The 26,395-nt window shown below is 42.0% G+C and overlaps 1 protein-coding gene across 7 annotated transcripts in view; it reads right to left on the bottom strand.

Moving 5' to 3' along the window:
- Window positions 1-582: 582 nt before the first annotated feature.
- Window positions 583-26,395, bottom strand: part of MICAL2 (microtubule associated monooxygenase, calponin and LIM domain containing 2) — a 223,587-nt gene continuing 197,774 nt past the window's right edge. For 5 of the 7 annotated variants that reach the window (XM_043580680.1, XM_043580682.1, XM_043580677.1 and 2 more), the window contains 3 exons: window positions 10,615-10,717; window positions 7,236-7,309; window positions 583-3,219 (listed from right to left, as the gene is read on the bottom strand). In XM_043580680.1, the coding sequence (XP_043436615.1) occupies window positions 3,035-3,219; window positions 7,236-7,309; window positions 10,615-10,717 (362 nt within the window). In that variant the 3' untranslated portion in view covers window positions 583-3,034. The remainder of the gene's footprint in view (window positions 3,220-7,235; window positions 7,310-10,614; window positions 10,718-26,395) is intronic. The other 2 variants (XM_043580676.1, XM_043580689.1) reach the window with 1 other exon arrangement.

Raw genomic sequence — 26,395 nt, 5'->3', positions numbered from 1 at the left:
AATGAAACAGTACAACCTGATAGTATTTTTCACAGTTTTAGAAACGAACTTATTTTCATTGCCAAAGAAGCACTACAAGAGTTGGGGATAAATGTCTTTAGACTTGAGATAAACGTGAGTAGAATAGACTGATGCTTATAATGAAAAATAGTTCTTTACCTTTGTATTTATTTGCGAGTGGTACTTGTTTATTTTTGCAGTTATTTGGGGGCAGAGTGGAGGACTGATATTCTCCCCTAATGGAAGCTGCACAACCCCACAGGCATTCAGAGAATGTTTGTTACACAAATAGATCAACAAATGAATGCTTTGCGAGAGCAAGCTTCAGACATGTCCTCTTGATTCAACTTATGTAAAATCCTAAACTAGCAACTAACATGAGCCCTTTAGTTTAACTTAGAAGCTGTGTGAGACTGGCTATAAAATACGACCCGGAGCTGGGGCTTTATGTCTCGTTCAGAGTCCTAACTTGTCCAGCTTTGATCACAAGTATACTTTTATGGGACAGAAGAAGCTGTTTTTGCCATAATCCTACCCGTACTGCATAAAGAAACTGTCTTTCAAATGTACAATAAATTACACTTTGACGGTCTTAGAACATTCTTTATTGTGAATAGGAATGGAATTGTTCAAAATAATTCAACAGCTACAATATTTGTGTCATTTTGGAAATGTCCATGGAAATGGTTTTACGTGCTGGTAAAAAGTCGGCGTAAGTAAAAGGCTCTTAGGTATGAGTGTGTGTTTCAACCTGGCCACATAAGACTCAGCCTTCAACTCCAGAACATGGTCTTTGAAAGAGAAAATGAACAAATTGCCTTTCTCGTCTATTAACAGAAAGAAGGTGTTTCTTGGCCCCCTCAGGAGGATCTTTCTTTTAGATGAAAATAGAACAAATCAAAAATAAGTGGCAATAAATTCTTTTGTATCAAAACAATCCAGACACCACACAGGTAAGCATCACGTTAAACATGTGCAAGTCGCAAGCAGCATGCTTTCATAGAGCTGACAGAAAACACTGGGTTTGAACACTTCTAAATATTCTAGAATAAAAACAGAAGTTCTAGATCTTTTTCTTTAAATGAATTAAAATTCCTGAGTATCCAGAGTCTTATTTTAAATGCCTGAAGGCCGAAAATATTATTTTAACTATCCCCATAAATCTTTAATACTATACAACTAGCTCACTGCCCCAAACATCTGGGTTACTTGTATGTTAAATAGCTTATATACCGATACCCCCTAGTGCCAATAGATCTTCTCCAAGTTATAATACAGGAAAATCAGAATTGTGAGGAAACCGTATTAGCAATTTCCACCAAATATATAAATAAATAAGAAGAGGTAAATAGCCATAAATGGCATAGTTTTGACAGCTAGATAGATGCCTGCACATATTCCCCAACAGAATTCAGGCACTAGAAGATTTGACTCTTTTTTTAAAAAGGGGAAAGGAAGAAGAAGGAAGGACAAAAGAATTACAACCTTCGGAATTTGGTCTGCCATGGAAAGGTTGCATTTTAATACCGCCCAAAACATTGGCGCACTTGAGAAATCCAGTTACATTTCTGATTTCTGGCTTATCAGCTGGCCAGACTGGTGCACATAGACAGCACCTCACACAGCAGTGGTTCATGGTCAACATGAACTGAGGAGAGTTAGGTCTCAAGAGCCAACTGTTGCAAAGCACCTTTTGTTCAATGACACATTTACACACTTGCAGAAATGAGAGAGGCCAAACCTATAACAAAGAGTTCCTCAGTCTGTCTCTTGTCAGCAACAGGCTGACTCTTCAAAGAATCCCATTGACTGTAAACAATCAAATACTTTATGACAACAGATCACTATTTAAAATCTTTTCTTTGGTTCCCATATGAACCATCAAAACGACCCAGGAATCTCCTGTCAGTGCACAAATTCCATCTCCTGGCTTTCTTTTCACATTGAAAATGTCACTTAAAAAAAAAAAAATCCATGACCCAGTTTGGGATTTGATCACTGCCTTTGGTAAATGGGGTCGCTGCACTCAGCTCTAGGGTGAAGTCAGAAGTGGTTTTGTCCTTGTCCTGTGGAGTTCCCAGGGAGTCCCTGGAGAGAGCGCTGGAGACACTTCTCTTTGGACCTGAGAAGGCTGTCACCGGGAAGCCTTCTTCGCCTTGGATCACGAGTGTGTGTGTTTTCAGTGCCATTACCAACGGTTATAAAAATGCACTGGAAAATGATTCATTTTCGAGAAACACTTTTCACTGTGTTCCGGGGCCAGTAAGGAGAGGACTCTGAGAACAAAAGCTTTTCTAAGCCTGCAGTATTTGGTGAACACTGATAGTCTTGCCAGTATGAAGTTAAAGTTTGATTTCCTTCTCTTTTTTTTAAAATGAAATTAAGGCTCAAATGTTGTATTAAACTCTCATTTCTTATGTATATTATATTAAGGCTTATAAATACAACTGGTAAATTAAATTCACCCTGGATTGAATTAACACCTGCTATATGAGTTATTTGCTTTATGTAATCAGTAATCTCAAGGTTTCTCCTCTTTCTCTGGAAACACAATTTTTAAATATTAACCTAATCTTTAAACTGTGGCTGCTTCTTTCTGACATTTGGAAACCGGTCATCCATGCAAAAAAAAAAAAAAGGGCAAATATGGATATATTAATGAAAAGGCAGCTTTGTAAAAATCTTAAGATGTGTAACTCAATGAATTGGGGAGATAAATGATAAAAACAGCAGGAAAGTCGATCCCTGTGTCACTTTCCAGGGAAAACAATGCTGGTCATCTGCCAAGGTCACTTCCAATGTGAGACGTGCCAAAGTGACTGCCAATTCCCTAACCATCTTTGTCTATTCGTCATTATAATCTCTGGAAGGGTCTTGGGCAGCTGTACTCCATATGGGAGAATTTTAAGAAGAAATTGCAATAGGGCGTCACTTAAGTTCCACGTATGGCAAATCCTGCCAAAGGAACCGTGAGTGAGTGAGGTGTGCCCGGCCTGATCCTCAGCCAGCATCCAGGGCCAGCGCCTTGGGCTGCTCACGTCCTACTCAGCTGACAGCCCCTGGAGAATATGAAGCTTTCAAAGTGCTGGTCTTCAGCCTTTTCTTTTATGCGCTGTTCCTCTAAGGAGTCCACGAGTCTGTCCCTTTGTTCAATTACTTGCATCATCTCGCTGAGTATTTCTTGCTCCTCGTTCAGATCGCTCTCATCTTTCTGGCTCTCTAAAAAACAAAAAAACGGCAAGCATTGGGCCTCAGGTAACATTCAGGCCGAGGGAGAGATCTTGGCACGGGCATTCTTGATTGTTTCGGACTTGTTCTGTCTTCTAATTTCCATGGAGAAAACAAGGAAATGAATTTAACACCAGGGAACTCTCTCGCAGCCACAGATTAGCAAGGAGGGTGCTTTGTGCTGCAGTCAGCTCAGTTTTCATCTTGAGAGTATATACAAAGCAAACAGGGGGAAATCCCTTTGTAAGGAAAAGAATATCAGCCAGGCCCCACAGAGTTCTCCAGCCTCCCCTCCCCTGCAAGAAAAAAAAGAAACCAACGGAACAACAAGAAGGCTGTTTTCCCTAAACATGTCTGAACTACAACAAAGGAATCTATGAGAAAAGTTTCTAAACAAACCATCTGCATCAGGGGCTAGGACTTCAAAGTTGACGATCCTTTTTTTCTTTTCTTTTTTCTTTCTTTTTTTTTTTTTTTTTTTTTTTTTTTTTTGGAGTTAATGACAAATTGCAGCCCTTTGAGGAGAGACCAGGCAGAAGCAAAATAAGGCTCTGGTTGGCCAATGGGATGGTGTCTCCAGACTGTGAACATGTTTTCTCTTTTGTCTTAAGAGTACAAGAACTTCTTCCTAATTGGCCTGACACATCCCATTGCCCCGGGGGACATAAGATTGCTCCAAAAGGAAGGGAAGGGATAAGAAACAGGTAGCAATGATTTTCTGACAATCAAAACAGATTTTAAGGCAGATTTAAGTCTTGTCAACCAGATTGTTGCCTTGGGAGATGACTTTATAAATACCTGAGCCCGTTCCCTTTAACATGCCAGGGACTAGGTGGTGAGCCTGATCCTGAAGCAAAGAAGGGCCACTGTTTCTCACATGAGTCTTAGTTCAGAGGATGGGGTCAGGAAGAAGGCATATATGACAAAAGGGAAATAGAGAAACACCATTCCCTCGGTACTTCGTGTTTTATGGGCAAGAGACGATTAGAAGCAGAGGGTTAGCTCTAGCCTCTCTGTTCTGGGCCAGGAAACGTCATACCATTTGATGGGAACACCGGGGGCTCAAGGATTCTTACCCAGCCCCTTGTTTGGAATTCTGGGAAGAAGCCAGCTGGAAGGGTGCCTGCTGCATAAACATAGGGCAGTATGTGGTGGTTGGGCAGAGAAGGGTCTGAGTGTGGCTCCCCGGATCCCAATCTGCTGTGTGTGGCAGCCGTGGGGCTTAAGAGTGCCCACCAGCCCTAGAGCTACCAAAGGTAGCTGGCCAGTGAGCCTCCCAGAGGGCTCCCCCGCGATGAGGAGTGACGTGGTCCCACGGTGGAGACTGTCTGGACAAGCTGAATGGAGGATGTGCTGAGGTGAGCCTGAGTAAGCCAGGGACTGCCACCAGGCTCCAGGCATGCTGAGGAGTGGCCAGGCTATGGATGATGCCAGCCATACACCTCAGCTTGCAAATGCCAGCAGAGAGAGTGGCAGCCGGATGATGGGACACAGCTGGGTGGGGACTCAGTGAATCAGAGCAACCAACCCAGATACCTACTGCTGCGAAGTCACAAAACCTGCCTCTCCCTACTACCCGTCCTTAGGGAGGAAAGCAGAAGGAAAAGCTGGCCATCTCCAAGGCTGAACATTTTCATCCCAAAGAGACTAAGCATTGCTACAGGGATTGTTAAACTTATTGCATCAGACCGAGTCTACTAGAGAGGGATAAATAAAGTTCTTTTTTCTTTTTTTTTTCCTCTCTTGCTAACTAGTGGGCTAGAGCTTTTATGGAAGATTGGCTAAGGGGAATGAAGAAATGTATGATCCTCACTCCTTAGTAAAAGTTAAAAAAAAAAAAGGTTCAAAGATGGCTAATGGGGACTGTTGGTGGTTTTTATTTTACCATCCAGAAACAGAGCAAACTGAAATTTTTATTTGATGTATAAATCAGATATTATGCTCTATGGTTTTTTTCTTTTTAATTAATTTATTTTTTAATGAACTTATTATAATCCAGGTTAGTGTAGTATTGGTTTCAGAAGTAGAATGTAGTGATTCGTCACTTACATATAATACCCAGTGCTCATCCCAACAGGTGCCCTCCTTAATGCCCATCACCCATTTAGCCCATCCCCCTGACCTCCCCTCCAGCAACTCTCAGTTTGTTCTCTGCATTTAAGAGTCTCTTATGGTTTTTATCTGTTTTTATCTTATTTTGCCTTCCCTTCCCCTATGTTCATCTGTTGTGTTTCTTAAATTCCACATATTAGTGAAATCATATGATTTCTGTCTTTCTCTGACTGACCTATTTTGCTTAGCATAAATAATACACTCCAGTTCCATCTACGTTGTTGGGCTAGATGGGTGATGGGCATTAAGGAGGGCACTTGCTGGGATGAGCACTGGGTATTATATGTAAGTGACGAATCACTACATTCTACTCCTGAACTATTTTTACACTATATGTTAACTAACTTGGATTTAAATAAAATTAAAAAAAAAAAAAAACCCTGCTATACTTAGTACTTCTTGCTCCCCAGTCCCTGGTCCTGAGCGGTTTTCCTCCTGTGCAAACCTGATGCCGCACTCTCTCAACCCCTCTCTCTTTCTTTCCCTTTGTCTCTCCATGGAAAGGGTTCCCTCTCTTCTGTGGCACTGCTGTTTCTCTCTCCCCAAGTTCATGTCCATGCACCTTGTACCTGGCACGCTGTCTCCCTCCAATCATGGAGATCCTTCTGACACTCCATAGATCAATTTCCTGGTTGTTCCAAATCAGCTGACCTCAACATAGCTGTGTTTGAGGGAGGAAGAAAACCCAGAGTACCCTGACTGCTCACCCATCTTACTCCTACTCCTTCTATGATCTGTTAATCTGGGTATAGTCCAGTGTCGTTGCTCCTTATTTGATAATCAACACAGAAAAATAAAACATTCCTCCCGTAATGTTGGCTTGTCATCAACGGACTCATGCGAGCCCTCTGACAAATAAAAATGACGTATAACACTTTTATCTGTTCTATACAGTGCAGCCCTATAAAGATTTTGCTAGAAATAGAATTTTTTGTTGCTATAAAGAAAGTCCACAAATCATTACTATGTGGGAAGGAATAGGAGACCCTCTTTGGTAGTCTGTGCCTGAATCTTAGTCCTCTCGCTACTTACCTTGAACATACTTTTTAAGTTCCGAGACTCAGTTTTCTAAACTGTAAAATGGAGATAACATGCCTAAGTAAAAAACAATCAAAGGTGACGTCTAATATTTGTCAGGTGCTTGCCCTATACCAGGCAACCCCATAGGTAAGTATGTTTGGTCCATGAGGTGTAAAGAAATTGTTGAACTTGTCCTTTTAGACCTAGGCCTAAGTGTAGGAAAGCCATGCGTGTATCTGGTCCCATGAACACACAGCCACAAAACGGTGTCTTACTGGGCTGCAACCAATGAATGCATAAATCAGTAGAGCATGTGAATTGAATTTATGTCAGCTTTCCCTCCTTTGTGGTGGAAATTATTTTCTCATTTGTGTTGACCTGGTCCGGCCTGTGCTGGGAAGGGTGTTTCCTGTGCCATCTATGGTGCCTGGCAGAACTAGGCCCGCCTTCCTTGGTGTTCCCAAAGCATCTGTGTCCTGGCCTTCATCTCATTGTACTACAAACACCAGTTTGCATGTTGGCCTCCCCGGTGAGACCACGAGGCAGGGGTGCTCTTCTCCTACTGCCAGGGCCCCCCTAGACTCTCAGCAAATACTCCTTAACTGAATAAATGGGAAAGCGAATGAATGATTTTGCTCTGTTAGCTCATGGGATGGAGTAAACTGCTGCCCTCATAGCCCAGGTGAACAAAGCCAGAAGCAACTTGCTGGGCAGGTGGTGAGTTTGCACCTGTCCAGCCTCCCGTTCTGCCTCCAGGCTGCTTGCACAAGACAGGAAGAGCGTCCCACTCTGGGATTTGCAGGGTGCTCTGTGCAAGTGCCTCTCGGGGGAAAAATGTCTTTAACAAGGGGCCCCAAACACGTCATCGTACTCACCCTCCTTGAGCATTTTTTCTCTTAATGTCTGTTCCAGTCTGCTTTGATGATCTTCCAGTTCTAATTCTTGGGCCCTGGAGATGAGAAAATGTTCAGACCTTGTAAAAACTGACGATCTGCCTAGAAATAGAAGCTCACTGACTACAGCTACTGCCTTCTTTTTTTTTTCTCATTAAAACTGAGGTCTTGGAATATCTCTAAACGGAAAGTTCTGCTACTGCTGGGGTCGCTGAAGGAGCCCAGAAGGACTGTTAGGATATGCCAAACTGGAAAGACCATGGAGCAGCTGAAGGTTGTGATGGGATCTCAGTGGGTGTTTGGAAGGCCACTCAGGCCGCCCTTTGGGGATGCATCATCAAGAAACGACTAGTATAATCCAGGAGAGAAGCAATGACAATCTGAAAATCTTTTCTCTTTTAGGGGCAAAGGGACTTCAAGTATCACCTCTAACAACTCCCAAATCCCTGATTGTGATAAAGAGCAAAACAAGGAAGAGGAGGCAGGAGAGAGCCATTGTGTCCATGTGGAGGCAATAAAATTCAGACGCTGTCCATCTGGTTGTAGGAGATGTGGAAAGAGGGATCAGGGACGCTTGGGGTCTCTGTGTTTCCACCAATAGGAGCAGCAAAGTCAAGAAGAGAAGGTAGTTCTTGGTAAAGGTCAGTTTGGAACTTCTCAACCCTTCAACGCCTGGGGCTATTCCATGTGTATCCCTCGTGTGTGCAAGGCGCCCACATGCCAGGCCATGTGTAATGTGGAGGTTCCCCAGAGCTTTGGGAACCCAACTCTGGAGTTCTCAGGAGAATGAGGACCACAAACAGAGGTCACAGGGATCAGAGGGGGTGGGTGAAGTCATGTGATCCCTCAGAGGAAGACTACAGAGAAAGAAGAATTTGAAGACAACGAGGTTGGAAATGCCCACATTTGGAAGTCAAACAAAACAGATATCACCAGGGAGGAAGCAATCAAAACTTTGAGAAGCAATTAAAACAAGAAATTCAGCATCACAGAAACCAGGAGGAGAAAGTTTTGAGAGAGAAGAGAAAGGTCGAGGGGATTCATTGCTACAGGGACATTGAAGAGGGTGAGGGCTGAGAATAGGTCCCTGGGTTTGACATCATGGGGCCTTCACTTGCACCCTACCCACGGCGTGCATGGGTATCTGCTACACTTTGCTATGCCCTGTCGTTGCTGCCCTTATTTTTACTACTACTTGGGTCAAGGTCCCTGCCATGTTCAATATTCTGCCTTTTGTTATTGACCCTGAACTTCTCTTGGCCCGCTCTGATAGCCAATGGAAATGTACCACTCAAGACTTCCTTTAAGAGAGAACTTTCTGGGCAGAGTGCAGCAAGCTGACTGCTGAGGCAGAATCCACTCAGTGTCATGTTGTGGCCACACTGTCCCCAGGCAGCTCCCAGCCAATGTCAGAGCACAACGGTAGTACTGGAGTTGGACTCCTCTGATGGCATCTCTGCTCTGGTTCTCCCTCTGGCCTGGCTAAGATGTTCTCAGGGCTACAGGGCCATCTCAGGCTCCTCTGTTCAATTCCCTTTCCTCCCCTTCTCCTTTCACAGGTATCAGGACCAAAGAGGGTCTGTAGACTTGCCTCTTACTCCCCCTCCTATTTCCCTTTATCCCAGTACATTTCTTGGACTTCCAATCTTGTCTTGGTATCTGCTTTCCCAAAGCACACAAGTCGGTTATCCAAGATGGTTCTCTCTGTTCAACCAGGTCTTTTCTCTAAACTAAAACCTATCCTTTAACAACTTAAACCATTCCTGCTTTTGTCTAGCTCACCTGCCTGAGCTTCCCTCTGGCCTCTTTTGGAGCCGAAGGTTCCCCCTGGCAGCAGACTAACTAGGGAAGCTGGTCACTAAGCAGTAACAGCAGCAGTCATTGACTTTCAGACTCTCACAGGTAGAGCCCATGCACCGAATGCTCCTTCTACAAACTTCCATGGAGCTTTTGCCATGTTTTCTTATTGCTAGCGTGCTATGTGTTAGCATGTCTTTCTCCCCTAAAATCATGAGATTCTTGAAAATAGGCACTGTGGCGTCACTCATTTTTATTTCCATACTACCCAGCAGTTCCTGGCACACAGAATGTGTTGGATACATTTTTGTTGAATGAACTTTGTACTTCAGATCTGGTCTACAGGCAGACGGTATGGTTGGGGAAAAAAGGCTTTGCAGTCAGGTGGGCATGGATAAATGTTGCTCTGAGTCTCAGCATGTGTATCAACTTAAAAAATAGTGACAGAAAAAATAGTTACTAAGGAGGATGCTTTCTTCCCGGACTTTCCTTCCATGTCCCTGAAGCTCAATGAGTAGAACTCTTAGTCTCCTTCCCCAGTCTCCACTCCTACTCACTCTCAACCTGGGAGAGGTAAATCTGGAAAGAGACTAGGTGAACTTAGCTCACACCCTTTTTCTCCTGGGACTAGCCTGCCTACAGCAGACCTGTGTTCTTGATTACTCTGAGCCTTGCCATAGGTCTATGGCAAGATTTCTCAATCTTGATGCTATGGGCATTTTACTTCAATAGTTGGTGGGGGGAGACAGGGCATCCTATGCATTGTGGGATGTTAAGTACCACTCTTGGCCTCTACTCACTAGACACAGGTAGCACCTCCTAGGTATGACAACCAAAAATGCTTCCAGACATTGTTGAATATCCTCCGGTGGGGGGGGGGGGGTGCAAAATTGCCCTCAGTTGAGATACATTGGTCTAAGGTAAAAGTCTTGCCCCCAAGAAGCAAGTGGGTCCATTACTTTCTGTAACTACATAGATGAGTATGTCTAATTCTGGGGTCTGGTTAGTGCAGTGGGTTGAATGGTTACCCCCAAAAGATATGTCCACATGCTGAGTGACCTTCAACTCTTTCAGAGTACGATGACATCCACCTCTACTTTCTGGTTCTCCCACCAGGCTGCTCTCTTATTCAGAGAGGACAGCCAGAGAGGTCTCAGTCCTTGTATGTTAAAGCCACAAGGAAGTGGCCAGGCAGATCTCCCCAGCCTCTTCCCAGACATAAGCTTCCCTATTGCAGGTGTGTGACTGCAGGTGGCCCCCCCTCCCCCACTGGTCTCAGGGACAAGGATGGATTGAAAATACCTTATCCAAATGCCCTCTAGCTCCAGACCCATCACTTGAGGTCTGTTTTAGCCATAGGACTCCACAGAGGGAACAGACAACTGAAGATTCTCTGCACTAATGCCAGCATGATATGCAAGGCGCCAAATATCAATTTCCCTCAATCACAATTCTGTATGCACAAGGAGAAAAATTCCTGGGACTTCAACCCGGGAGGGTGAGCCACCCCACTCCCACCCCCTTTGCTTTTAGGACTCGCTGTTATCTGTGTTGCCTTACTTACATGATCAGTAGCTCCGACTCATATCGCATTAATTTATTCTTCTCCAGAACCAGCTTAAACCATTCCTGCAAAAGCTGTGCTTCATCTTGTGTGCCTGAATCTGCTTAAGAAATCAGTGGCAAATGGGTTAGATTGGCATTTTTCTCCCCATGATCAACCTGCTTAGGAGCTACTTTGGTGGGCCATGTTTGTAGCAGAAAAAGTCTCAACAGGCGGCAGCCCCCCTGATGGCCTGTTGATGCCTCAGGTTGCAGGTGTGAAAAATAAAACCCACCTGTGCATGCTCTGGGGGCCGTCCTCCTGGACATTTAGGGCATGAATACTTCAGCTCCAAGGTTCATATAATCTCGATAATGTCCTGCCATAAATGAAACTTCTCCTGTCTACTGGTAAAACTTCTGTATGTTTTAACAAAAATTGTTTTAATATTTATTTCTTTTTGAGCAGGGGAGGGGCAAAGAGAGAGAGGACCCAGAATCTGAAGCAGGCCCCAGGCTCTGAGCTGTCAGCACAGGGCCTGACGCAGGGCTCAAACTCATAGACTGCAAGATCATGACCTGAGCTGAAGTTGGACGCTTAACTGACTAAGCCACCCAGGTGCCCCAAACTTCTGTATGTTGATGCATCAAAATCTCCACGAAAGAAAACCCTAGTAGCTCTGCTGGTTACTATCTCCTCCTCCTTCTCTTTCCCCAAATCCAATGATTACTGGGTGCTCAGGTGAGGTGTGGCTCCCTTCATGGGGCAGAGAAGCTCACACCACATTTAATTATAGAGGAGTGGTGACTGGCATCTTAATTTTTTACACAAAGAAAAGCCAAATGATGGGGAAAAAAGTTACTAGTTTTGAGTCTCACTGGGAAAGTTCTATTCATATCTTCTTATAACTTAGGTTATGACCTTTATTTTATTTTTTTTTAATGTCGATTTTAGAGAGAGAGGGAGAGAGAGGGAGGGAGGGAGAGAGAATGAGTAGGGGAGGAGCAGAGAGGAAGGAGAAACAGAATCTGAAGCAGGATCCAGGCTCTGAGCTGTCAGCACAGAGCCTGATGTGGGGCTCGAACCCACAAACCGTGAGATCATGACCTGAGCCAAAGTCGGTCGCTTAACCAGGCGCCCCTAGATTATGACCTTTATTAAACATAAGAATAACCATGAGAAAAACTGATGCTGCTTTTGGATGCACAATGTTAGATGCCAAATGTTTACATAATAAAATGTTAAAAATCTAAGCATATTTGAGAAGCAGTAACATGGAGATGGCTTTTTAGTATTTCACCCTGAAATGAGAACACAGGCTGTATTGTGGCTCATGGCCATTCTAGAAGGATTTATACTGGAGTATCCCATAAGCAGAGGGGAAAATAGTGCAGACAAAACATACGTGTGACTTTGAGCCTTTGCTTCTTAATTGGTTAAAATGAACAATAAGATACACAAGGAGGGGCACCTGGGTGGCTCAATCGGTTCAGCATCCAACTTTGGCTCAAGTCATGATCTCCCGATTTGTGGGCTTGAGCCCTGTGTCAGGCTCTGTGCTGACTGCTCAGAGCCTGGAGCCTGCTTCGGATTCTGTGTCTCTCTCTCTCTCTGCCCCTCTTCCACTGTCTCTCTCTCTCTCTCTCCCTCTCTCTCTCAAGAATAAACATTTAAAAAAATATTTTAAAAAGACACACAAATAATAGAGTAGTGAGAAGCTACTATTTATTATGCCATATTATGACTGGTGATTACATGCCAGTCAGTGGGCTCTGTGCATTATATGGGACATCTCATTTATTTTTGTATTTTTTTAATGTTTTTTAATTTATTTTTGAGACAGAGACAGAAAGGAAGCAGAGGAGGGGCAGAGAGAGAGAGAGAGAGAGAGAGAGAGAGAGGAGACATAGAATCCAAAGCAGGCTCCAGGCTCTGAGCTGTCAACATGGCGCCCAACGTGGGGTTCAAACCCACAAACCACGAGATCACGACCTGAGCTGAAGCCAGGTACCCAACTGACTGAGCCACCCAGGAACCTCAATATATGGGACATCTCATTTAAACCTCATATGAAACTCACCAGTAGATTCTTTTATAATCACCACTTGATAGCTGGAGAAAACAGAGGTCTAAAAGCTCAATTTTCCCAAGCTCACAGTTATTAAGTGGCAGAACCAGGGCTTGAACCCTAGTGAGCTTTATCCTGAGCTTTTCACTTTTTTGTATCACTCCCCACTCCCCCTCACTCCTTCCCTCCTTCTCATAGGCTTGTAGGGCAAGTAACACACCTGACACGTTGCCCTGCTCGTAACAAGTCATTCATAAAAATGAGTTCCCTTTCCTCCCTGTCTTCTTAACCACCTTTTTGTTGATATGGACATTTGGGTCCGGAGAGATTCATGTGTAATGCACCAAATTATACAATTTAGGGGAAATTGGTACCACAAGGCAGATCTGGACTTCTGAAGAATGCATCCATTTGTCCCTTCATGCATAAATTCATTCGCTCATCCAATAACACCTACTTATTGAATAGGTATTGGGTACCGCTTTGGGTAATGGGGATACAGTGACAGATAATGCTACATGTGATGAGAAATTTGGAGATAGTAAAGCATAAGGCCTGCCATCTCTCTTTATTATTTTTTCTAGAGAATCTTCTGGAGCAGATGGATTTAAAGAGCTAGAATAAAATAGAACATTAGAAAACTCTTAACCACAACTAAGCAGCATAAAAGCACTCTGGGAATATAGAGAGGGGAGGGTTTTCCCGGTCAGGATGTGAGGTTGGCTTTCCAAGAAGTGTGGTGCTTGAACCGGGGTGTTGAAGAATGGATAACACTTGGAGAGGAACTAATGAGGATGGGAGAGGACATTTCCAAGAAGATGCAATGTCAGCAAAGACAAGGGGATGGAACAGAAAGTGGTAGAGACAGAGATCAGGCAGGACTAAGGGGGCATGGCAGGGCAGAGGGCGAGGTCTGGGAGTGTATGAGCATCTCATCCTAGAGGTCCCTGAACGTCATGCTGAGACTCTTGTACTTTATGCTGTAGAACACAAAAGGACACTAAAGGTGGTTGAGTAGCATGATCTAAGTGAAGTTTTAATCAGGAAGGATTAAAAGAGGGGTGGGGAGAGAAATAGCCAAATGTTATTCTTCCTTAGGTGTCTTGGATGACAGGCAACTGGGAACTTGCAGTTCAGTGGGGAACACCAACGCCGCACAGCCAAATAGAAGATAATGTGCCCCTTGCTATGGCCACACAGACAGAATGAAAGAATAAGGTATATAGACCAGAGATCATCTATAGCATAAAAGTTACTTTACACTTGGGATCAAACTTCCACTCTTGCACCTCCTACCATGTGGGCTAAGAACACATACTGTAGCCTCCCTGAGCCTCAGTCTCCTCATCTGTTATGAAGATACAGTGGGATTGACTGTGTACACAAAGACCTTAACCCAGCCCTGGCACGCAGTTTAAGCTCAATAAGTGGTAATGGTCATTATTCAAATCATATGACATAAGCGATGAAAGAACCTTCATGGGTAATCTGTTCCGGGGATTCCCTCTACCTCCTTCCCTCTCCAGCCTCTGTGATAACTCTCCATGTGATGGTGGAAATCCCTGCGGGGCTCTGTACTCCAAGTATAGAAAACTTCTTTCCATTGGCCTTTGATGGGCTGGCCGCCAGCTGCCAAGTCCAGTTTTGCCTCCATGGGAAAACAGAGAACACTTAACACTCAGAAGGCATTCAGAGTGCTCTTTTGTCAGAGTCAACACCCCTAGGTCATTTGTCATTGTGTCACAAGAAGGCTGCCCACCTCCACTTGCCCTCTGGTGTTCCAGGATGCAACCTGAAGACAGTCCAGAATCAAACAAAATACCAACAGTTCAGAGGGGAGAGATCTTCTTGCACCTTTGTCTGAGCCCTGAGGGTTGCTGAGGTCTTTGGGCAGCTGTGTCTTCACCGGGCTCTTCCTACCTTGCAAACGAGCGTGGCCTTTCCACACGAGTGCTGGTGAAGTCTGACGACTTCATGCTCCGTTTGTGCAACTCAGCTTTTCCTTAACCTAATGCAAGACTGTATATGTATCTTGTTAACTATCATCTTGTTTATTTTGTTCCATCATGGGGAAATCTTTCGAATATTTCCTCCAGCTGACACAGTTCTAGCTTTGGGGTTTCTGCAGTATTGATAAATGGGCATCCTGGACCTTTATGCGATATTGAAAACCAAAATGTCAGATGGGACTGGACCAAGAACAGAGCCATCTGGCCCATCATTAGGGACCCTGCTCAGGCTTTGGGTGAGGCTGTTCTACAGACTCTAAATGCGCTCTATCACCCAGCACACATTTCTATATTTTGTCCATGAGGCTGTTACAGGAAGCCTCGGTAAAATAATTTCCTGAAATCAAGCTTCACAACGTCTGCCGTGTCCACTGGCACTACAAACCTCACAGCTCCACCCAGAAAAGGAAATGACATTTGTTGTTCACAGCTTCTCAGTAAACACCAGTGGCTTCTCCTAATCGCTAAGTTTCTTTCTAAATATTCACAGTTTCTTTAATAATCCTTCCTAGAATCTTGACAAGGATCAGAATTCCTCTTTCTTTCCTATGTGAAGTGAAACACAGAAAATAGACTGGCCTTTAGTCTTTGGTTCTGGAATTCGCCATGAGTTTTCAAAGACCGAGGTTATATCTCGCCATGTTGAAATAACTGGTTAATTTGGTTCATTCAACAAATTCTGGTTGAGGAACGTCACACCCAACAAGACTAGTATACGTGCCATCGGTCTCCATGAAAGAAACCTAAATTCATTGCTCTCTCATTTTTCTCACCTAGATTTCTCTTTCAGATTCAACTCCCTCTTCTAGATGTGTTTAACATTTCTAGATGGAGGACTATTTTCCTTGATAAAGAAAACATAAATGCTGAGAGTTGGAAAAGAGTTGTCTTTTTTCATCCTGTAACATTACACCATCTGCCTGGGTCTCTCCTTTCCTTGTTCTCGATCCAAAAGAAACAGCTTTAAAGGCACTATTTTGCTGTCTTTAGAGTATTCTTTTTTTTTTTTTCAGAGTGAGCCTCTTTGCTGCATGATACCCACTTTAATCCTACATTACATGCCCCCTTTTTAATCTCTCTTATGTGTCCTTCTAAAATGTGGTCCATGAGAGAGTAACCTGTGCAGCCACACTGACTTCTATTGGCACAACACTCAATAAACATGAGTTGAATGGAATCATTCCATTCAGTTTCCTTTCTTTCAGTGGAATAATTTACAACAATTTTTTTTTAGAATCTGCCTTTCCTCAAGAGTCAAAATCACTTTGGGGGATCTTTGAACATACCATAATTGACCCATTTTCCTGTTGATTGCTGTCTAAGTCCCTCTCCATGTTTTGCTCTGGAATACACACTGACGAATAAAATTCCTTAGTATGGTATGCCAATGGTCAGTTTCACAGAAAACAGAAAGCCAAAGCATTTTCCAAAGAGCTATGACTGTTTACACTCCCACTAACATTGAATAAAAAGTACCCCTTGTTTCTTAACCTTGCCACATACTTAGTATTATCAAGTTTTATAAATTTTGGTAATTTAATAGTTTGAAAGAGTTTCTCATTGTATTTGCATTTTCCTGATTACTAATGAGCATGATATGTTTTTATTATTTGCCTATTTTTATAAAGGCAAACATTTGCTCGCCTATTTCTTATTGATTTTTAAGGGTTCTTCACATATTCTGGAATACTGATTCTTTTTTGATTATATTTGTTGCAAATGTATTTTCTGAATTAGTGGCTTATCTTTTCCCTTATAGTGTCTACAGACTACCAGCTTGAGGTCAAAAAGATTCTTCTTAACTTTTCAAGTTTCATTTTTCATATTAAAATCTTTCGGGGCACCTGGGTGGCTCAGTCGGCTCAGGTCACTATCTCACAGTTTGTGGGTTCGAGCCCTGTGTCAGGCTCTGTGCTGACAGCTCAGAGCCTGGAGCCTGCTTCAGATTCTGTGTCTCCCTCTCTCTCTGCCCCTCCCCCACTTGCGCGCGCGCGCGCTCTCTCTCTCTCTCTCTCAAATAAACATTAAAAATTTAACTAAAATTAATTTTAAAAACTTTAATCTTTATGAAATTGGTTTGTTTGGATGATGTAAGGCTCAATTTAATTTTTTTCCTCTGTTGAAAATCACTTGTCTGAGAATCACTTATTTCCTATATATCTGCATGCTACTGTAGGCTTAAATCAGGTTTTTGTATATGTGAAATTATGTTTGAGTCTCTTGGTGGTTTTCAGTGAAGGATTAAAATTGGCTTCATAAAGGTTGTATACATTTTTTGTTTGATTTACTCCTAGGTGCCATATGTTTTTATGCTAATGTAAGGGCATCTTTTTTCTTTCATTTTTTAATTGCTTTATGCTGAGATCTAGGAATGCAATTGCTTTTTCTATTTTAAGCTTATACCCAATCACTGTCATATAGGCTCTTCTTATTTTTAATAATTTATTTGTGCAATTTGGGGTGCTTTTCACATGGATGATTCTATCATCAAGAAACAACACAAATTTGTTTCTTCCTTTCCAAACCTTATGCCATTTTTTCCTTGTCTTACTGCACTGGCTAGGGTTCCCTGTACAATGTTGAATAGAAGAGGTAATGGCAGGCCTTCTTCTGTTATTTCTGATTTTTAAAGAAATGCTATTAATATTTTACCATCCAACAGTGGTATTTGCTGCAGCATCTTGGAAGACGTTCTTCAAACTAAGAACATTCTATCCTGTTCTAATCCTTTTTTGTTGAAAGTTTTTGTCCCGAGTGTTGAATTTTGTCAAATGATATTTTCTTCTTATACTGAAAAGACCATATGGTTTCCCTCTTTCATTTCTTTTTTTTTTTTTTTTTTAATTTTTTTTTTCAACGTTTATTTATTTTTGGGACAGAGAGAGACAGAGCATGAATGGGGGAGGGGCAGAGAGAGAGGGAGACACAGAACCGGAAACAGGCTCCAGGCTCTGAGCCATCAGCCCAGAGCCTGACGCGGGGCTCGAACTCACGGACCGCGAGATCGTGACCTGGCTGAAGTCGGACGCTTAACCGACTGCGCCACCCAGGCGCCCCCCCTCTTTCATTTCTTAATGTGGTGATTGTTAAATCACCCTTAGATTGCCAAATTTTAAAATTAATTGCATTGCATTAAATATTCATTATATTCTTTTATTTTGAGGGGAATCTGCTATATCTGTGGTTCTGTTTGCCCTTCTCATTCCTAATTTATTTATTTCTATCTTCTGTTTTATTTTATGTTTTCAAGAGCAAGCAAGTGGAGGGAGGGGCAGAGGGAGAGGGAGAAGCCCAAGCAGGCTCTGTGTTGTCAGCACGGAGCCCAGTGTGGGGCTTGATGTCACCACCCTGGGATCATGACCTGAGCTGAAATCAAGAGTTGGATGCTCAACGGACTGAGCCTGCCAGGCACCCCTATTTTAATTTTAAAAATCAATTTAATATCATTGCTTCTAGTTTTTCATTAGTCTTTTCAAAGAACCAACATTTGGCTTGCTTGATCCTCTCCATGTTGTTATGACTCTCTATTTCATTTACTTCTGCTTATTATCTTCTTTATTAGGCTTCCTTTTCTTTTTTTAAATTAAGTTGGACACTTAACTCATTAATTTTCAGCCTTTCTTCTTTTCTAAAAGGAGTATTTAGGGCACTACCTCTCAACACCACTTTCACTGCACCTCTGAATTTTGATCTACTGGTTTTCCTTTTCATATTTAGTACATTTTAAATTTCCACGTATTTTCAGAAGTGTCCATTTGATTTTTTTCTTTGATCCATGAGAAATTTATCTTTTACCTTCCTAGATGCATGGTTTAAAAAAAAATATTTGTTGGCTATTGACTTATAAATTAAGTACATTGTACTTTAGAATGTGGTCTGTATAGGGGCATCTGGGTGGCTTAGTTGGTTGGGAGTTTGACTTCAGCTCAGGTCATGATCTTGGGGTTCATGAGTTAGAGCCCTGCGTCGGGCTCTGTACTGACAGCTCAGAGCCTGAAGCCTGCCTGGGATTCTGTGTCTCCTTTCCATTTATCTCTTCCCCACTTGCAATCTCTCTCTCAAAAATAAACATTAAAAAAATTTTTTTTAAAGAAAGAGGTCTGTATAATTTAGGTTCTCTGAGATTTATCAACTAATAGAGTTAATTTTTATAAATCACATGTGAGCTTGAGAAGAATATACTATTCTCTAATATGGAGGTACAGGGTTTTACAAATGTCTTTTAAATTAAGGTTATTAGTTACATTGTTCACATTTGTACTAATATTTTGTCTGCTTGACAATCATTAAAAGATACACTAAAATCTCCTGCCACGGTAGCAGAAATTACTCCCTGTAGTTTATAATTTTTTGTTTTATACATTTTGAGCCTGCTAGAGTCAACACATACACATTTAAAGCTGTGACATCTTCTTAGTAAGTTGATCATTTAAAAATTATGCTGCAACCCTGTTTATTCCTAATCATCACTGTGGTATTAAAGGCTATTGTATCTGCTTTTAATATAATTACCTCCAGTTTTTTTCTCATTTCTTAAGTATTTTTTTATGGAGGATTTTAAACACAATGCATTGCCTCCAGCTTCATTTAATTAGCATATATTTTGCCATCCTTTTACTTTAAAACTTTTTGTGTATTAATGTTTTATGCAGATTTGCTAAACAGCATGTCACTGTCTTGTTCATTAACTTTCATGATGATTACTGACATATTTGACTTGTGTCTACGTCTTACTTTGTGCTTTTTATCTTTTTAGAATACTCTTTTATTTTTATTTAGAATTGAGTTGGGATTTTTGTTTGGCTGATTATTATTTATTATAAATAATATTAATATACATATATATAATTATACTATATGTAATTAATATAAATAATATTAATATTATTTATTATTATTATTAATATTATTAATATTAATATTAATATTATTTGTTTCCTCCACAGATTTGGATGTTATACATTTTACTTCTATTGTTTTGGGTGACTACATTTAAAACATAAATAGGTGTTTTTAATACCTTAACAGCCTAAACTTAATATCTTAGCCTTCTTTTAAACAACATAAGGGCCCTGGAACTCTTGACTTCCAATCATTCAACTCCAAACTTAACCTCTATTTTAGTCCAGTGCTTCAGTTCTATGTTTTAAAAATCCATATGGGGGTGCCTGCGTGGCTCAGTCGGTTACGCATCCCACTCAGCTTCCACTCAGGTCATGATCTTGCGGTTCGTGAATTCGAGCCTTTGCTTCAGGCTCCATGCTGACAATACAGGGCCTGCTTGGGATTCTCTCTATTTGTCTCTCTTTCCCTCCCCTACTTGTGCTCTCTCTCTCAAAATAAATAAACTTTAAAAATAAATACATGAAAATAAAAATCCATATTATTTTATATTGACAATGATTTACTTGCATGTTTATTATTTTTTTATTCACCATTTCTTCTTTCATATTATAGATTGTCCTTCTGTGTATCTTTTTCCCCCCTATAGGAATTTGTTTATACATAGTTAACTCTATTCGAGAAAAAATTAATACGTCTTTATTGTGCACTTATTCTTGAAATACCTTTTTTTCTCTGTACAATATTCTAGCTTGAGAGTTATTTTTTTCAGCTGTTTGATACTATTACTTCCCTGTTTTGTAACATCCATTACTGCTTTTGAGAACAGGGCTGTTAGTAAAAATTTTGTTCCCTTTTAAGGTGACTTATCTTTACTCTTTGTCCACTTTAAGATCATCTCTGTCCTCAATGTTCTACATTTTCACTCATTGTGCGAAGTAAGGGTGGGCATATTTCAAATTTATCCTGATTTCTGTATCCTGGAATCTCTGTAGGTTCACGTCTTTCACACATTTGGGAAAAAAGAAAGCTAACACTTATAAACCACTCGTTGGGCCCCAGACCCTTTCTAAATGCTTTGCTATCATGTCTCATCCATTACCTCTCCAAATGATACACAACTTCAATTTTCTCTGTTCTCTCCTTCCAGGACTCCAATTGAACGTATACCAGATCTTCTCATTTTATTTTCTATGGCTACAAACTATGCCTTTATATTTTCCATCTCTTTCTCTCTCTGTGCTGCATTCTGGTTCATTTCCTCAGATATATTGTCCAATTCACTAATTCTCTCTACTGCTGTGTCCAAACTGCTATTTAGTACATTCATCGAGTTTTTAATTTCAATGAATGCATTTTTCATTTCCAGGCTCTTCATTTCATTATTTAAAAAAAAAAGCCTAGCCATTTTCCCCTCAACTTTTTATTTGACAAAAATTAAACCTAAAGGATTAAGCATTATATTTAGTTGTTATGTTCCTTTAGTCTCCTTTTATCTAGAACAGTTCCTAGATTCCACCCCTCCCCTTTTTCATGGCATTGACATTTGCCAGTTATTTTGCAGATTGTCTCTTACTCTGCAATTGTCGGATTTTATTCTTATTATTAAATTCAGGTTGAGCATTTCTGCTGCATAAGTGATGATGCGTCTTTCTCGGTACATCACAGCGGGAAGCTTATGATGTTAAGTTTGACTGCGCTTACGGTTGGTCAAGCTGAAGGTGGTGTTGTCTGTTCACTTTGGTAGTGTTTTTTGTTTTTGCTTGCTCATTTTTATGTGTAATCTATTTTTGTAAATGTTTGACATATAGACATAGTATATTCTGTATATAATAATTAATGTAGTGGAAGTTCTTGGCCATTGAAACTTGTTTTTGCCATTCTTAGTGGCTTACTTCCTTGTGTTTGGGACGATTACTTATTATTATCATTTAATGATTTGTTGAACTTAATTTGTCTGAAGCCTGAGAGCATAAACTGAAGCATGGTTTCTTTCACAGAGCATCTATCCTTGTTTTCCAGGGAGTTAAAAGAACTGGCACAATGCAGGATACTTTGAGGTTAGCTTCCCTACTTTTCTTTAGTCCCAAGGCTTAGCCATTAAAACCACTGATATTTATCCTGAAGGCAACCCTGGATTTCTTTTTGATGCTTCCTCCCTTCCTGGCACATGGAAGTTTCAGCATACTTTTCTTCTTCTCATCCTTGTCCTTCTTGGCCCGGAGAGGTTTACCTCACTTACTTGAGAGAGCCTGGCAATGTTTTTGAAAGTATACTTGTTGTAGTGAACGGGCTTTTGTAGTATCTAGTCCACAGTTCTGCTGCTCCGTGCTTCTTGGGAACTGCATTCTGCATCTGGCCGAGTCGGCCATTTGGTAATCTAGTTTCAAATGTTTTTCCAGGTAAAATCATTATGACCGTGATGTTTTTTAAATCTGAGGGTTGCAAAATTAACTTTATGGGTCAGAATAAGCATTAAAAGTAAGATAGAATGGAAAGTACTAGTCTTTTATATATAGCACAATTCAGTATTATTTCCTGATGAATTTTTCAGTTATATATTTACATGTACCAATTTGTGATATAAAATGCATTTCTTGCTGCTCTCATGGTAATTTTTGTGTGTAAGGCAATGCTCTAGGGCACATAACTCTGAGACCTCCATGCCCCTGGAATCCATGCAGTGGACCCAAGGCTTCTTCAGGAAGAGAATCTCAGTCTCACCCTCAGTGGGCCCATCTTTGTTGTAAGGCCACTCACTTTCTACAGAGTGGCCACGGAGGCCAGAAGCAGAGATGAACACCATAATAAGCGGATGATTTTTATTTGCTGAGTAAGGCAATATGCAGTCGACCCCGAGCATCCCGGCATGTCTTTGCTGGGAGTGCCATACTACAAGGCCTAACCATCCTCCAGCCCTGAGACATTCCTGGAACCAGCCAAGTAGGCGATTCTGAGAAGTAGGTCAGGATACCACAGCATGACTGCTACACAACTTCTTGCTTCCAGGGAAAGGGGCTGGCGTGCTCAGTGCTTTCTGTAAAGGCTGCCAGGTACCTTCCCCTGAGCTCCTGAGTCGTGGCACAGTCCACTGGGTACACAGCTACCATCTAGGCCTAGCAGGTCCCTCTGTGACACTTGGGTCCGGGGCAACTTGTACCATGCTGCCTTCCTGCCATTTGCTGGGCTGTGAGCAAAACACTCCCGTGCTCTGATGGACTGGATTTCACTGTTCACTTGCGGCACATAGACTTGTGGCAAACCCATCCAAATTCCTTGCTTGCTTAGCCGTCGGCTTTGGACTCTTGTTAACTCTTGGCCATTTTCTATGAATGGCATCGGGCTTCAAACTCACAAGTGTCTGATTCCAGTGTCTGTGTTCTTTTAAGGACACCTCATTGTTATATTTTCAAGGAAAGTATTATTCCTTCTGTTCCTCAGCAGCAGCCAAGATAAAAACCACAGAGTGCAAGCCAAACTACTTCCCTCTTCCTGGCTAGGTTTTCATTGCAATTTCTCTTGTCATAACATGTGCTCCTGCTGCCACCTACTGGCAGCCTCACACATCCGGCTATTTCTTTGTAAACTCCATCTTTGTGAAGGGAAGCCATAAAAAAAAAAAAAAAAAAAAAAAAAAAAAAAAAAAAAAAGCAAGAAGCTCCATGAAGACAACCAGCTGGTAAACCTTCCCCAAAAGTTGGTAACACTGTGAGGGCAAAGTTAATTCCCATATACCTCCCCTAGGGACAAATCTTTTCTCCCTCCAAGCTGCTCTCAAGTTTTCATCAGATTTCACCTGCCTCCAGGCGTTGAAAGAAAGCACAGATTCTGTTATCCACACCATCTAAATCTGAATGGTGGTCTCCTGCATAATTGGGAAACTCCATAGCCTTAGCACTTAACATGGACCACCTCAATGATAACAAATCAGTAGGTAATGGTGCCTTGACCAAGAAGAATCTAAGGGGCTGGCAATGCTTGGCTTGTTTTCCTCATAGGGGTGGAGCCCAGGGCAATCAGGCCCCTGCATATCCTGGTCCTTTACTCTGGGCACCTAGGACCACCAGAGGAATCCATGCCTCAAGGACATCCATCCATAACACTTCTCCCCACCTCCCAACACACACCCTACAGGACATCATGACTTGTCATCTAGGGTGGATTGTTGGATTTTCGTTTTTCTTTGTTTCCCCTTCCTTGAAAACAAAATGGGGAACAGCCCTTCCCGCGGGTGGGGGAGCTTATTTCTGACTGTTGGGAAGAAAGAAAGAAGGAATTGTTGTCACGACAATTAGGAGCTCATCAAAGCTTCATTTTGCTCATCAGCCATCATTGCCCTCCGTCCTGCACCCCCGCATGTTCCTCTAATTCAATGCCCGCCTAATGAATAACTCCTAGGAACAAAAGAGCCTTTCAGGCTGGCGCACGTAATTATTAGAGGAGCCTTGCATTACTGTCACAGACTACTCATGTTTTCAGGCCTGTCTCTAAATTTGGTTATTCACAACCTTCATAGCTCAATATTATTGCCTAACTGTGATCATTTTCTAATTATCCTAATAATACCTATTAAATAATTCCCATTAAATCACTTGAACCAGAGCAGCACAGGCCAGCTCAAATACAACTTAACCTAATAAGCATTGGTCATTCATTAAGCACCAGGGCAATCTCTTAAAGGGGCTGAATAGAATATTAAACTGCAAAGGAATATTATTACTGCACAAATGTTATTACAAGTTAGAGTGTATTAATTTTGATGCCTGGTTTGCACATCTTCCATGCGGTTTCCTTCGGGGCCACTCTCCTCGACTTAACTCTTCCAGCCTCCAGCCCTGTGCTGATCTGTATCTGTCACCCACACAAGGACAATCAAGGGGGAAAAGGCCCATAAACTGAACAGGGGAATTCAATTACTAAGGATGTAAAGGGAATGAAGGGAATCTATCTTCTGGCTGGGCTGACACACCTTTGAAAACACCACAAGTTGACTTTCTTCAGCTGATAGTTCAAAATAGCCTCTCTTCAAGCTTGAGGGAGAGGGAGATTTTCAGAAACCATGAAAATTTGGTTTCTAGAATTTAAATCTCAAGCAGTAAAGATGAGTCAATTCTTTTTTGTTGTTGTTTTAATTAAAAATTTTTTTTTAATGTTTATTCATTTTTCAGAGACAGAGAGAGACAGAGTGTGAGTGGGGGAAGGGCAGAGACAGAGGGAGACACAGAATCTGAAGCAGGCTCCAGGCTCTGAGCTATCAGCACAGAGCTTGACGTGGGGCTTGAACTCACAGACCACCGTGAGATTATGACCTGAGCTGAAGTCGGATGCTTAACCAGATTGAGCCACTCAGGTGACCCGAGTGAGTCAATTCTTTAACAGTGTATGTGTGTATATGGATACTTAAGAATACTTTGTAAAAATGACATCGGGTCGCATCCCTTGAATGCCTGCAGTGTGGTAGAAACTCTCAGAGGCAATTTGCCCACCAATGCCCTGAATGACCTGGGAATGTGAGGATTATTAGCTCCATTTTTGGCATAAGGAGTCTGCAGCATGAAAGGTTAAGTGATTCTCCCAAGGCCACACAGCATAAATGCAACAGAGCAGAATTTGAACACGGGCTTTTTGATGCCTATAATTCTCTTTTCCCCACCATGCCACCCTGCCTCCCTAGCAAACTGAAACATGCTCTAGCTTTCTTGGTTTATCCTTTTCATTTCTAAGGCTCTTGCTGAAATCTGTGGATTCCCAAAGAGCGGCGCAGAGCCTTCTTGACGGGGAATGTGGCGGTATGTCAAACAAGGGCAATTCATTTTACTCCAAGTCCCCAAAACAGCCGTAGAGACAGGCAGTGCCTCTCACTGCAAGCAAGAAACAGTTATTATTTGTGTCATGAAGTCTATTCCTGATGGGTGGATGTGTGCATTGCAAGGAAGTGAACAGTGTGTTTTAGAAAGAAAAGGAACAAATACTTACTGATCATCTGTCCTGTGCTAGGATTTCCTCAAAAACTGTTTTAGGCCATCCTGGCCACAAATCCAAGAAACAGGTCTGATGATCACTCCCACTTCGTAAACCGGGCTCAGAGGGATAAAGTCAGACTCCAGCGTTTCCCTGTGACTCAGAAACAAGCTAACTGCGCACGCAAGTGCTAACGCTTGCACTGCAGGGACCCTCACTTGGCTGAGCCCTTGCAAAGCTGTGGGAGCAGCCCTCATAATTTTGCCTGCGTGACTGTGCACAAAACTTCAGGCCTCACAAAATCTGTGTCTGCCCCTGCTGATATCATCGCTCTCAAACAGCTGAAATTTTAAGAGAACTGAAAGCCTAAACTTCCGCCATGTTGTTTAACAAGTAAGATGTTGTTTACACGACTGCACGCAGAGATATGTTTTCAGTGTCTGGCTATACCCGAAATGCAGAAGGCTAAAGACATCATACCCCCAAACAAAGGAGACGATATCACCCCCCACCCACTAACTCTAAGGGCCTCTCCAATTCACTAGCTGAAAACTGGTGCTGGGGTGGCTTCCAAAAAATGTAGGGGTCTTTAAGTCATCCCTCACCTTGGACTCCTTCGCTGTCTCCTTATTCATTGAGGCACTTCACGTCTCCTGGAGCAATGTCCCTCTTCTAGAACAATCTCCTCACCTCACTGGTTAACTCTTATTCCTCCTCTGGGTCTCATCGTAATGGAATGCCCCTTCCAGGTGATTAGCCTGAATGCCCTTCTCCCCAAGATCAGTTAGGAAGCCTGTGATCGTGTCCCCATGCCCCCCTCCCCGAACACTTGTTCCTATCACAGGACTTGTCCTCCTGTATTGCTGTTTATTTATTTACATGTCTGCATCCTTCAGTGGACCATGAACTTCTCAAAGGCAGA

The sequence above is a fragment of the Prionailurus bengalensis genome, chromosome D1 (assembly GCF_016509475.1).
Source record: "Prionailurus bengalensis isolate Pbe53 chromosome D1, Fcat_Pben_1.1_paternal_pri, whole genome shotgun sequence".
NCBI classification, from domain to species: domain Eukaryota; kingdom Metazoa; phylum Chordata; class Mammalia; order Carnivora; family Felidae; genus Prionailurus; species Prionailurus bengalensis.
This window is presented reverse-complemented; position numbering and strand designations above follow the sequence as displayed.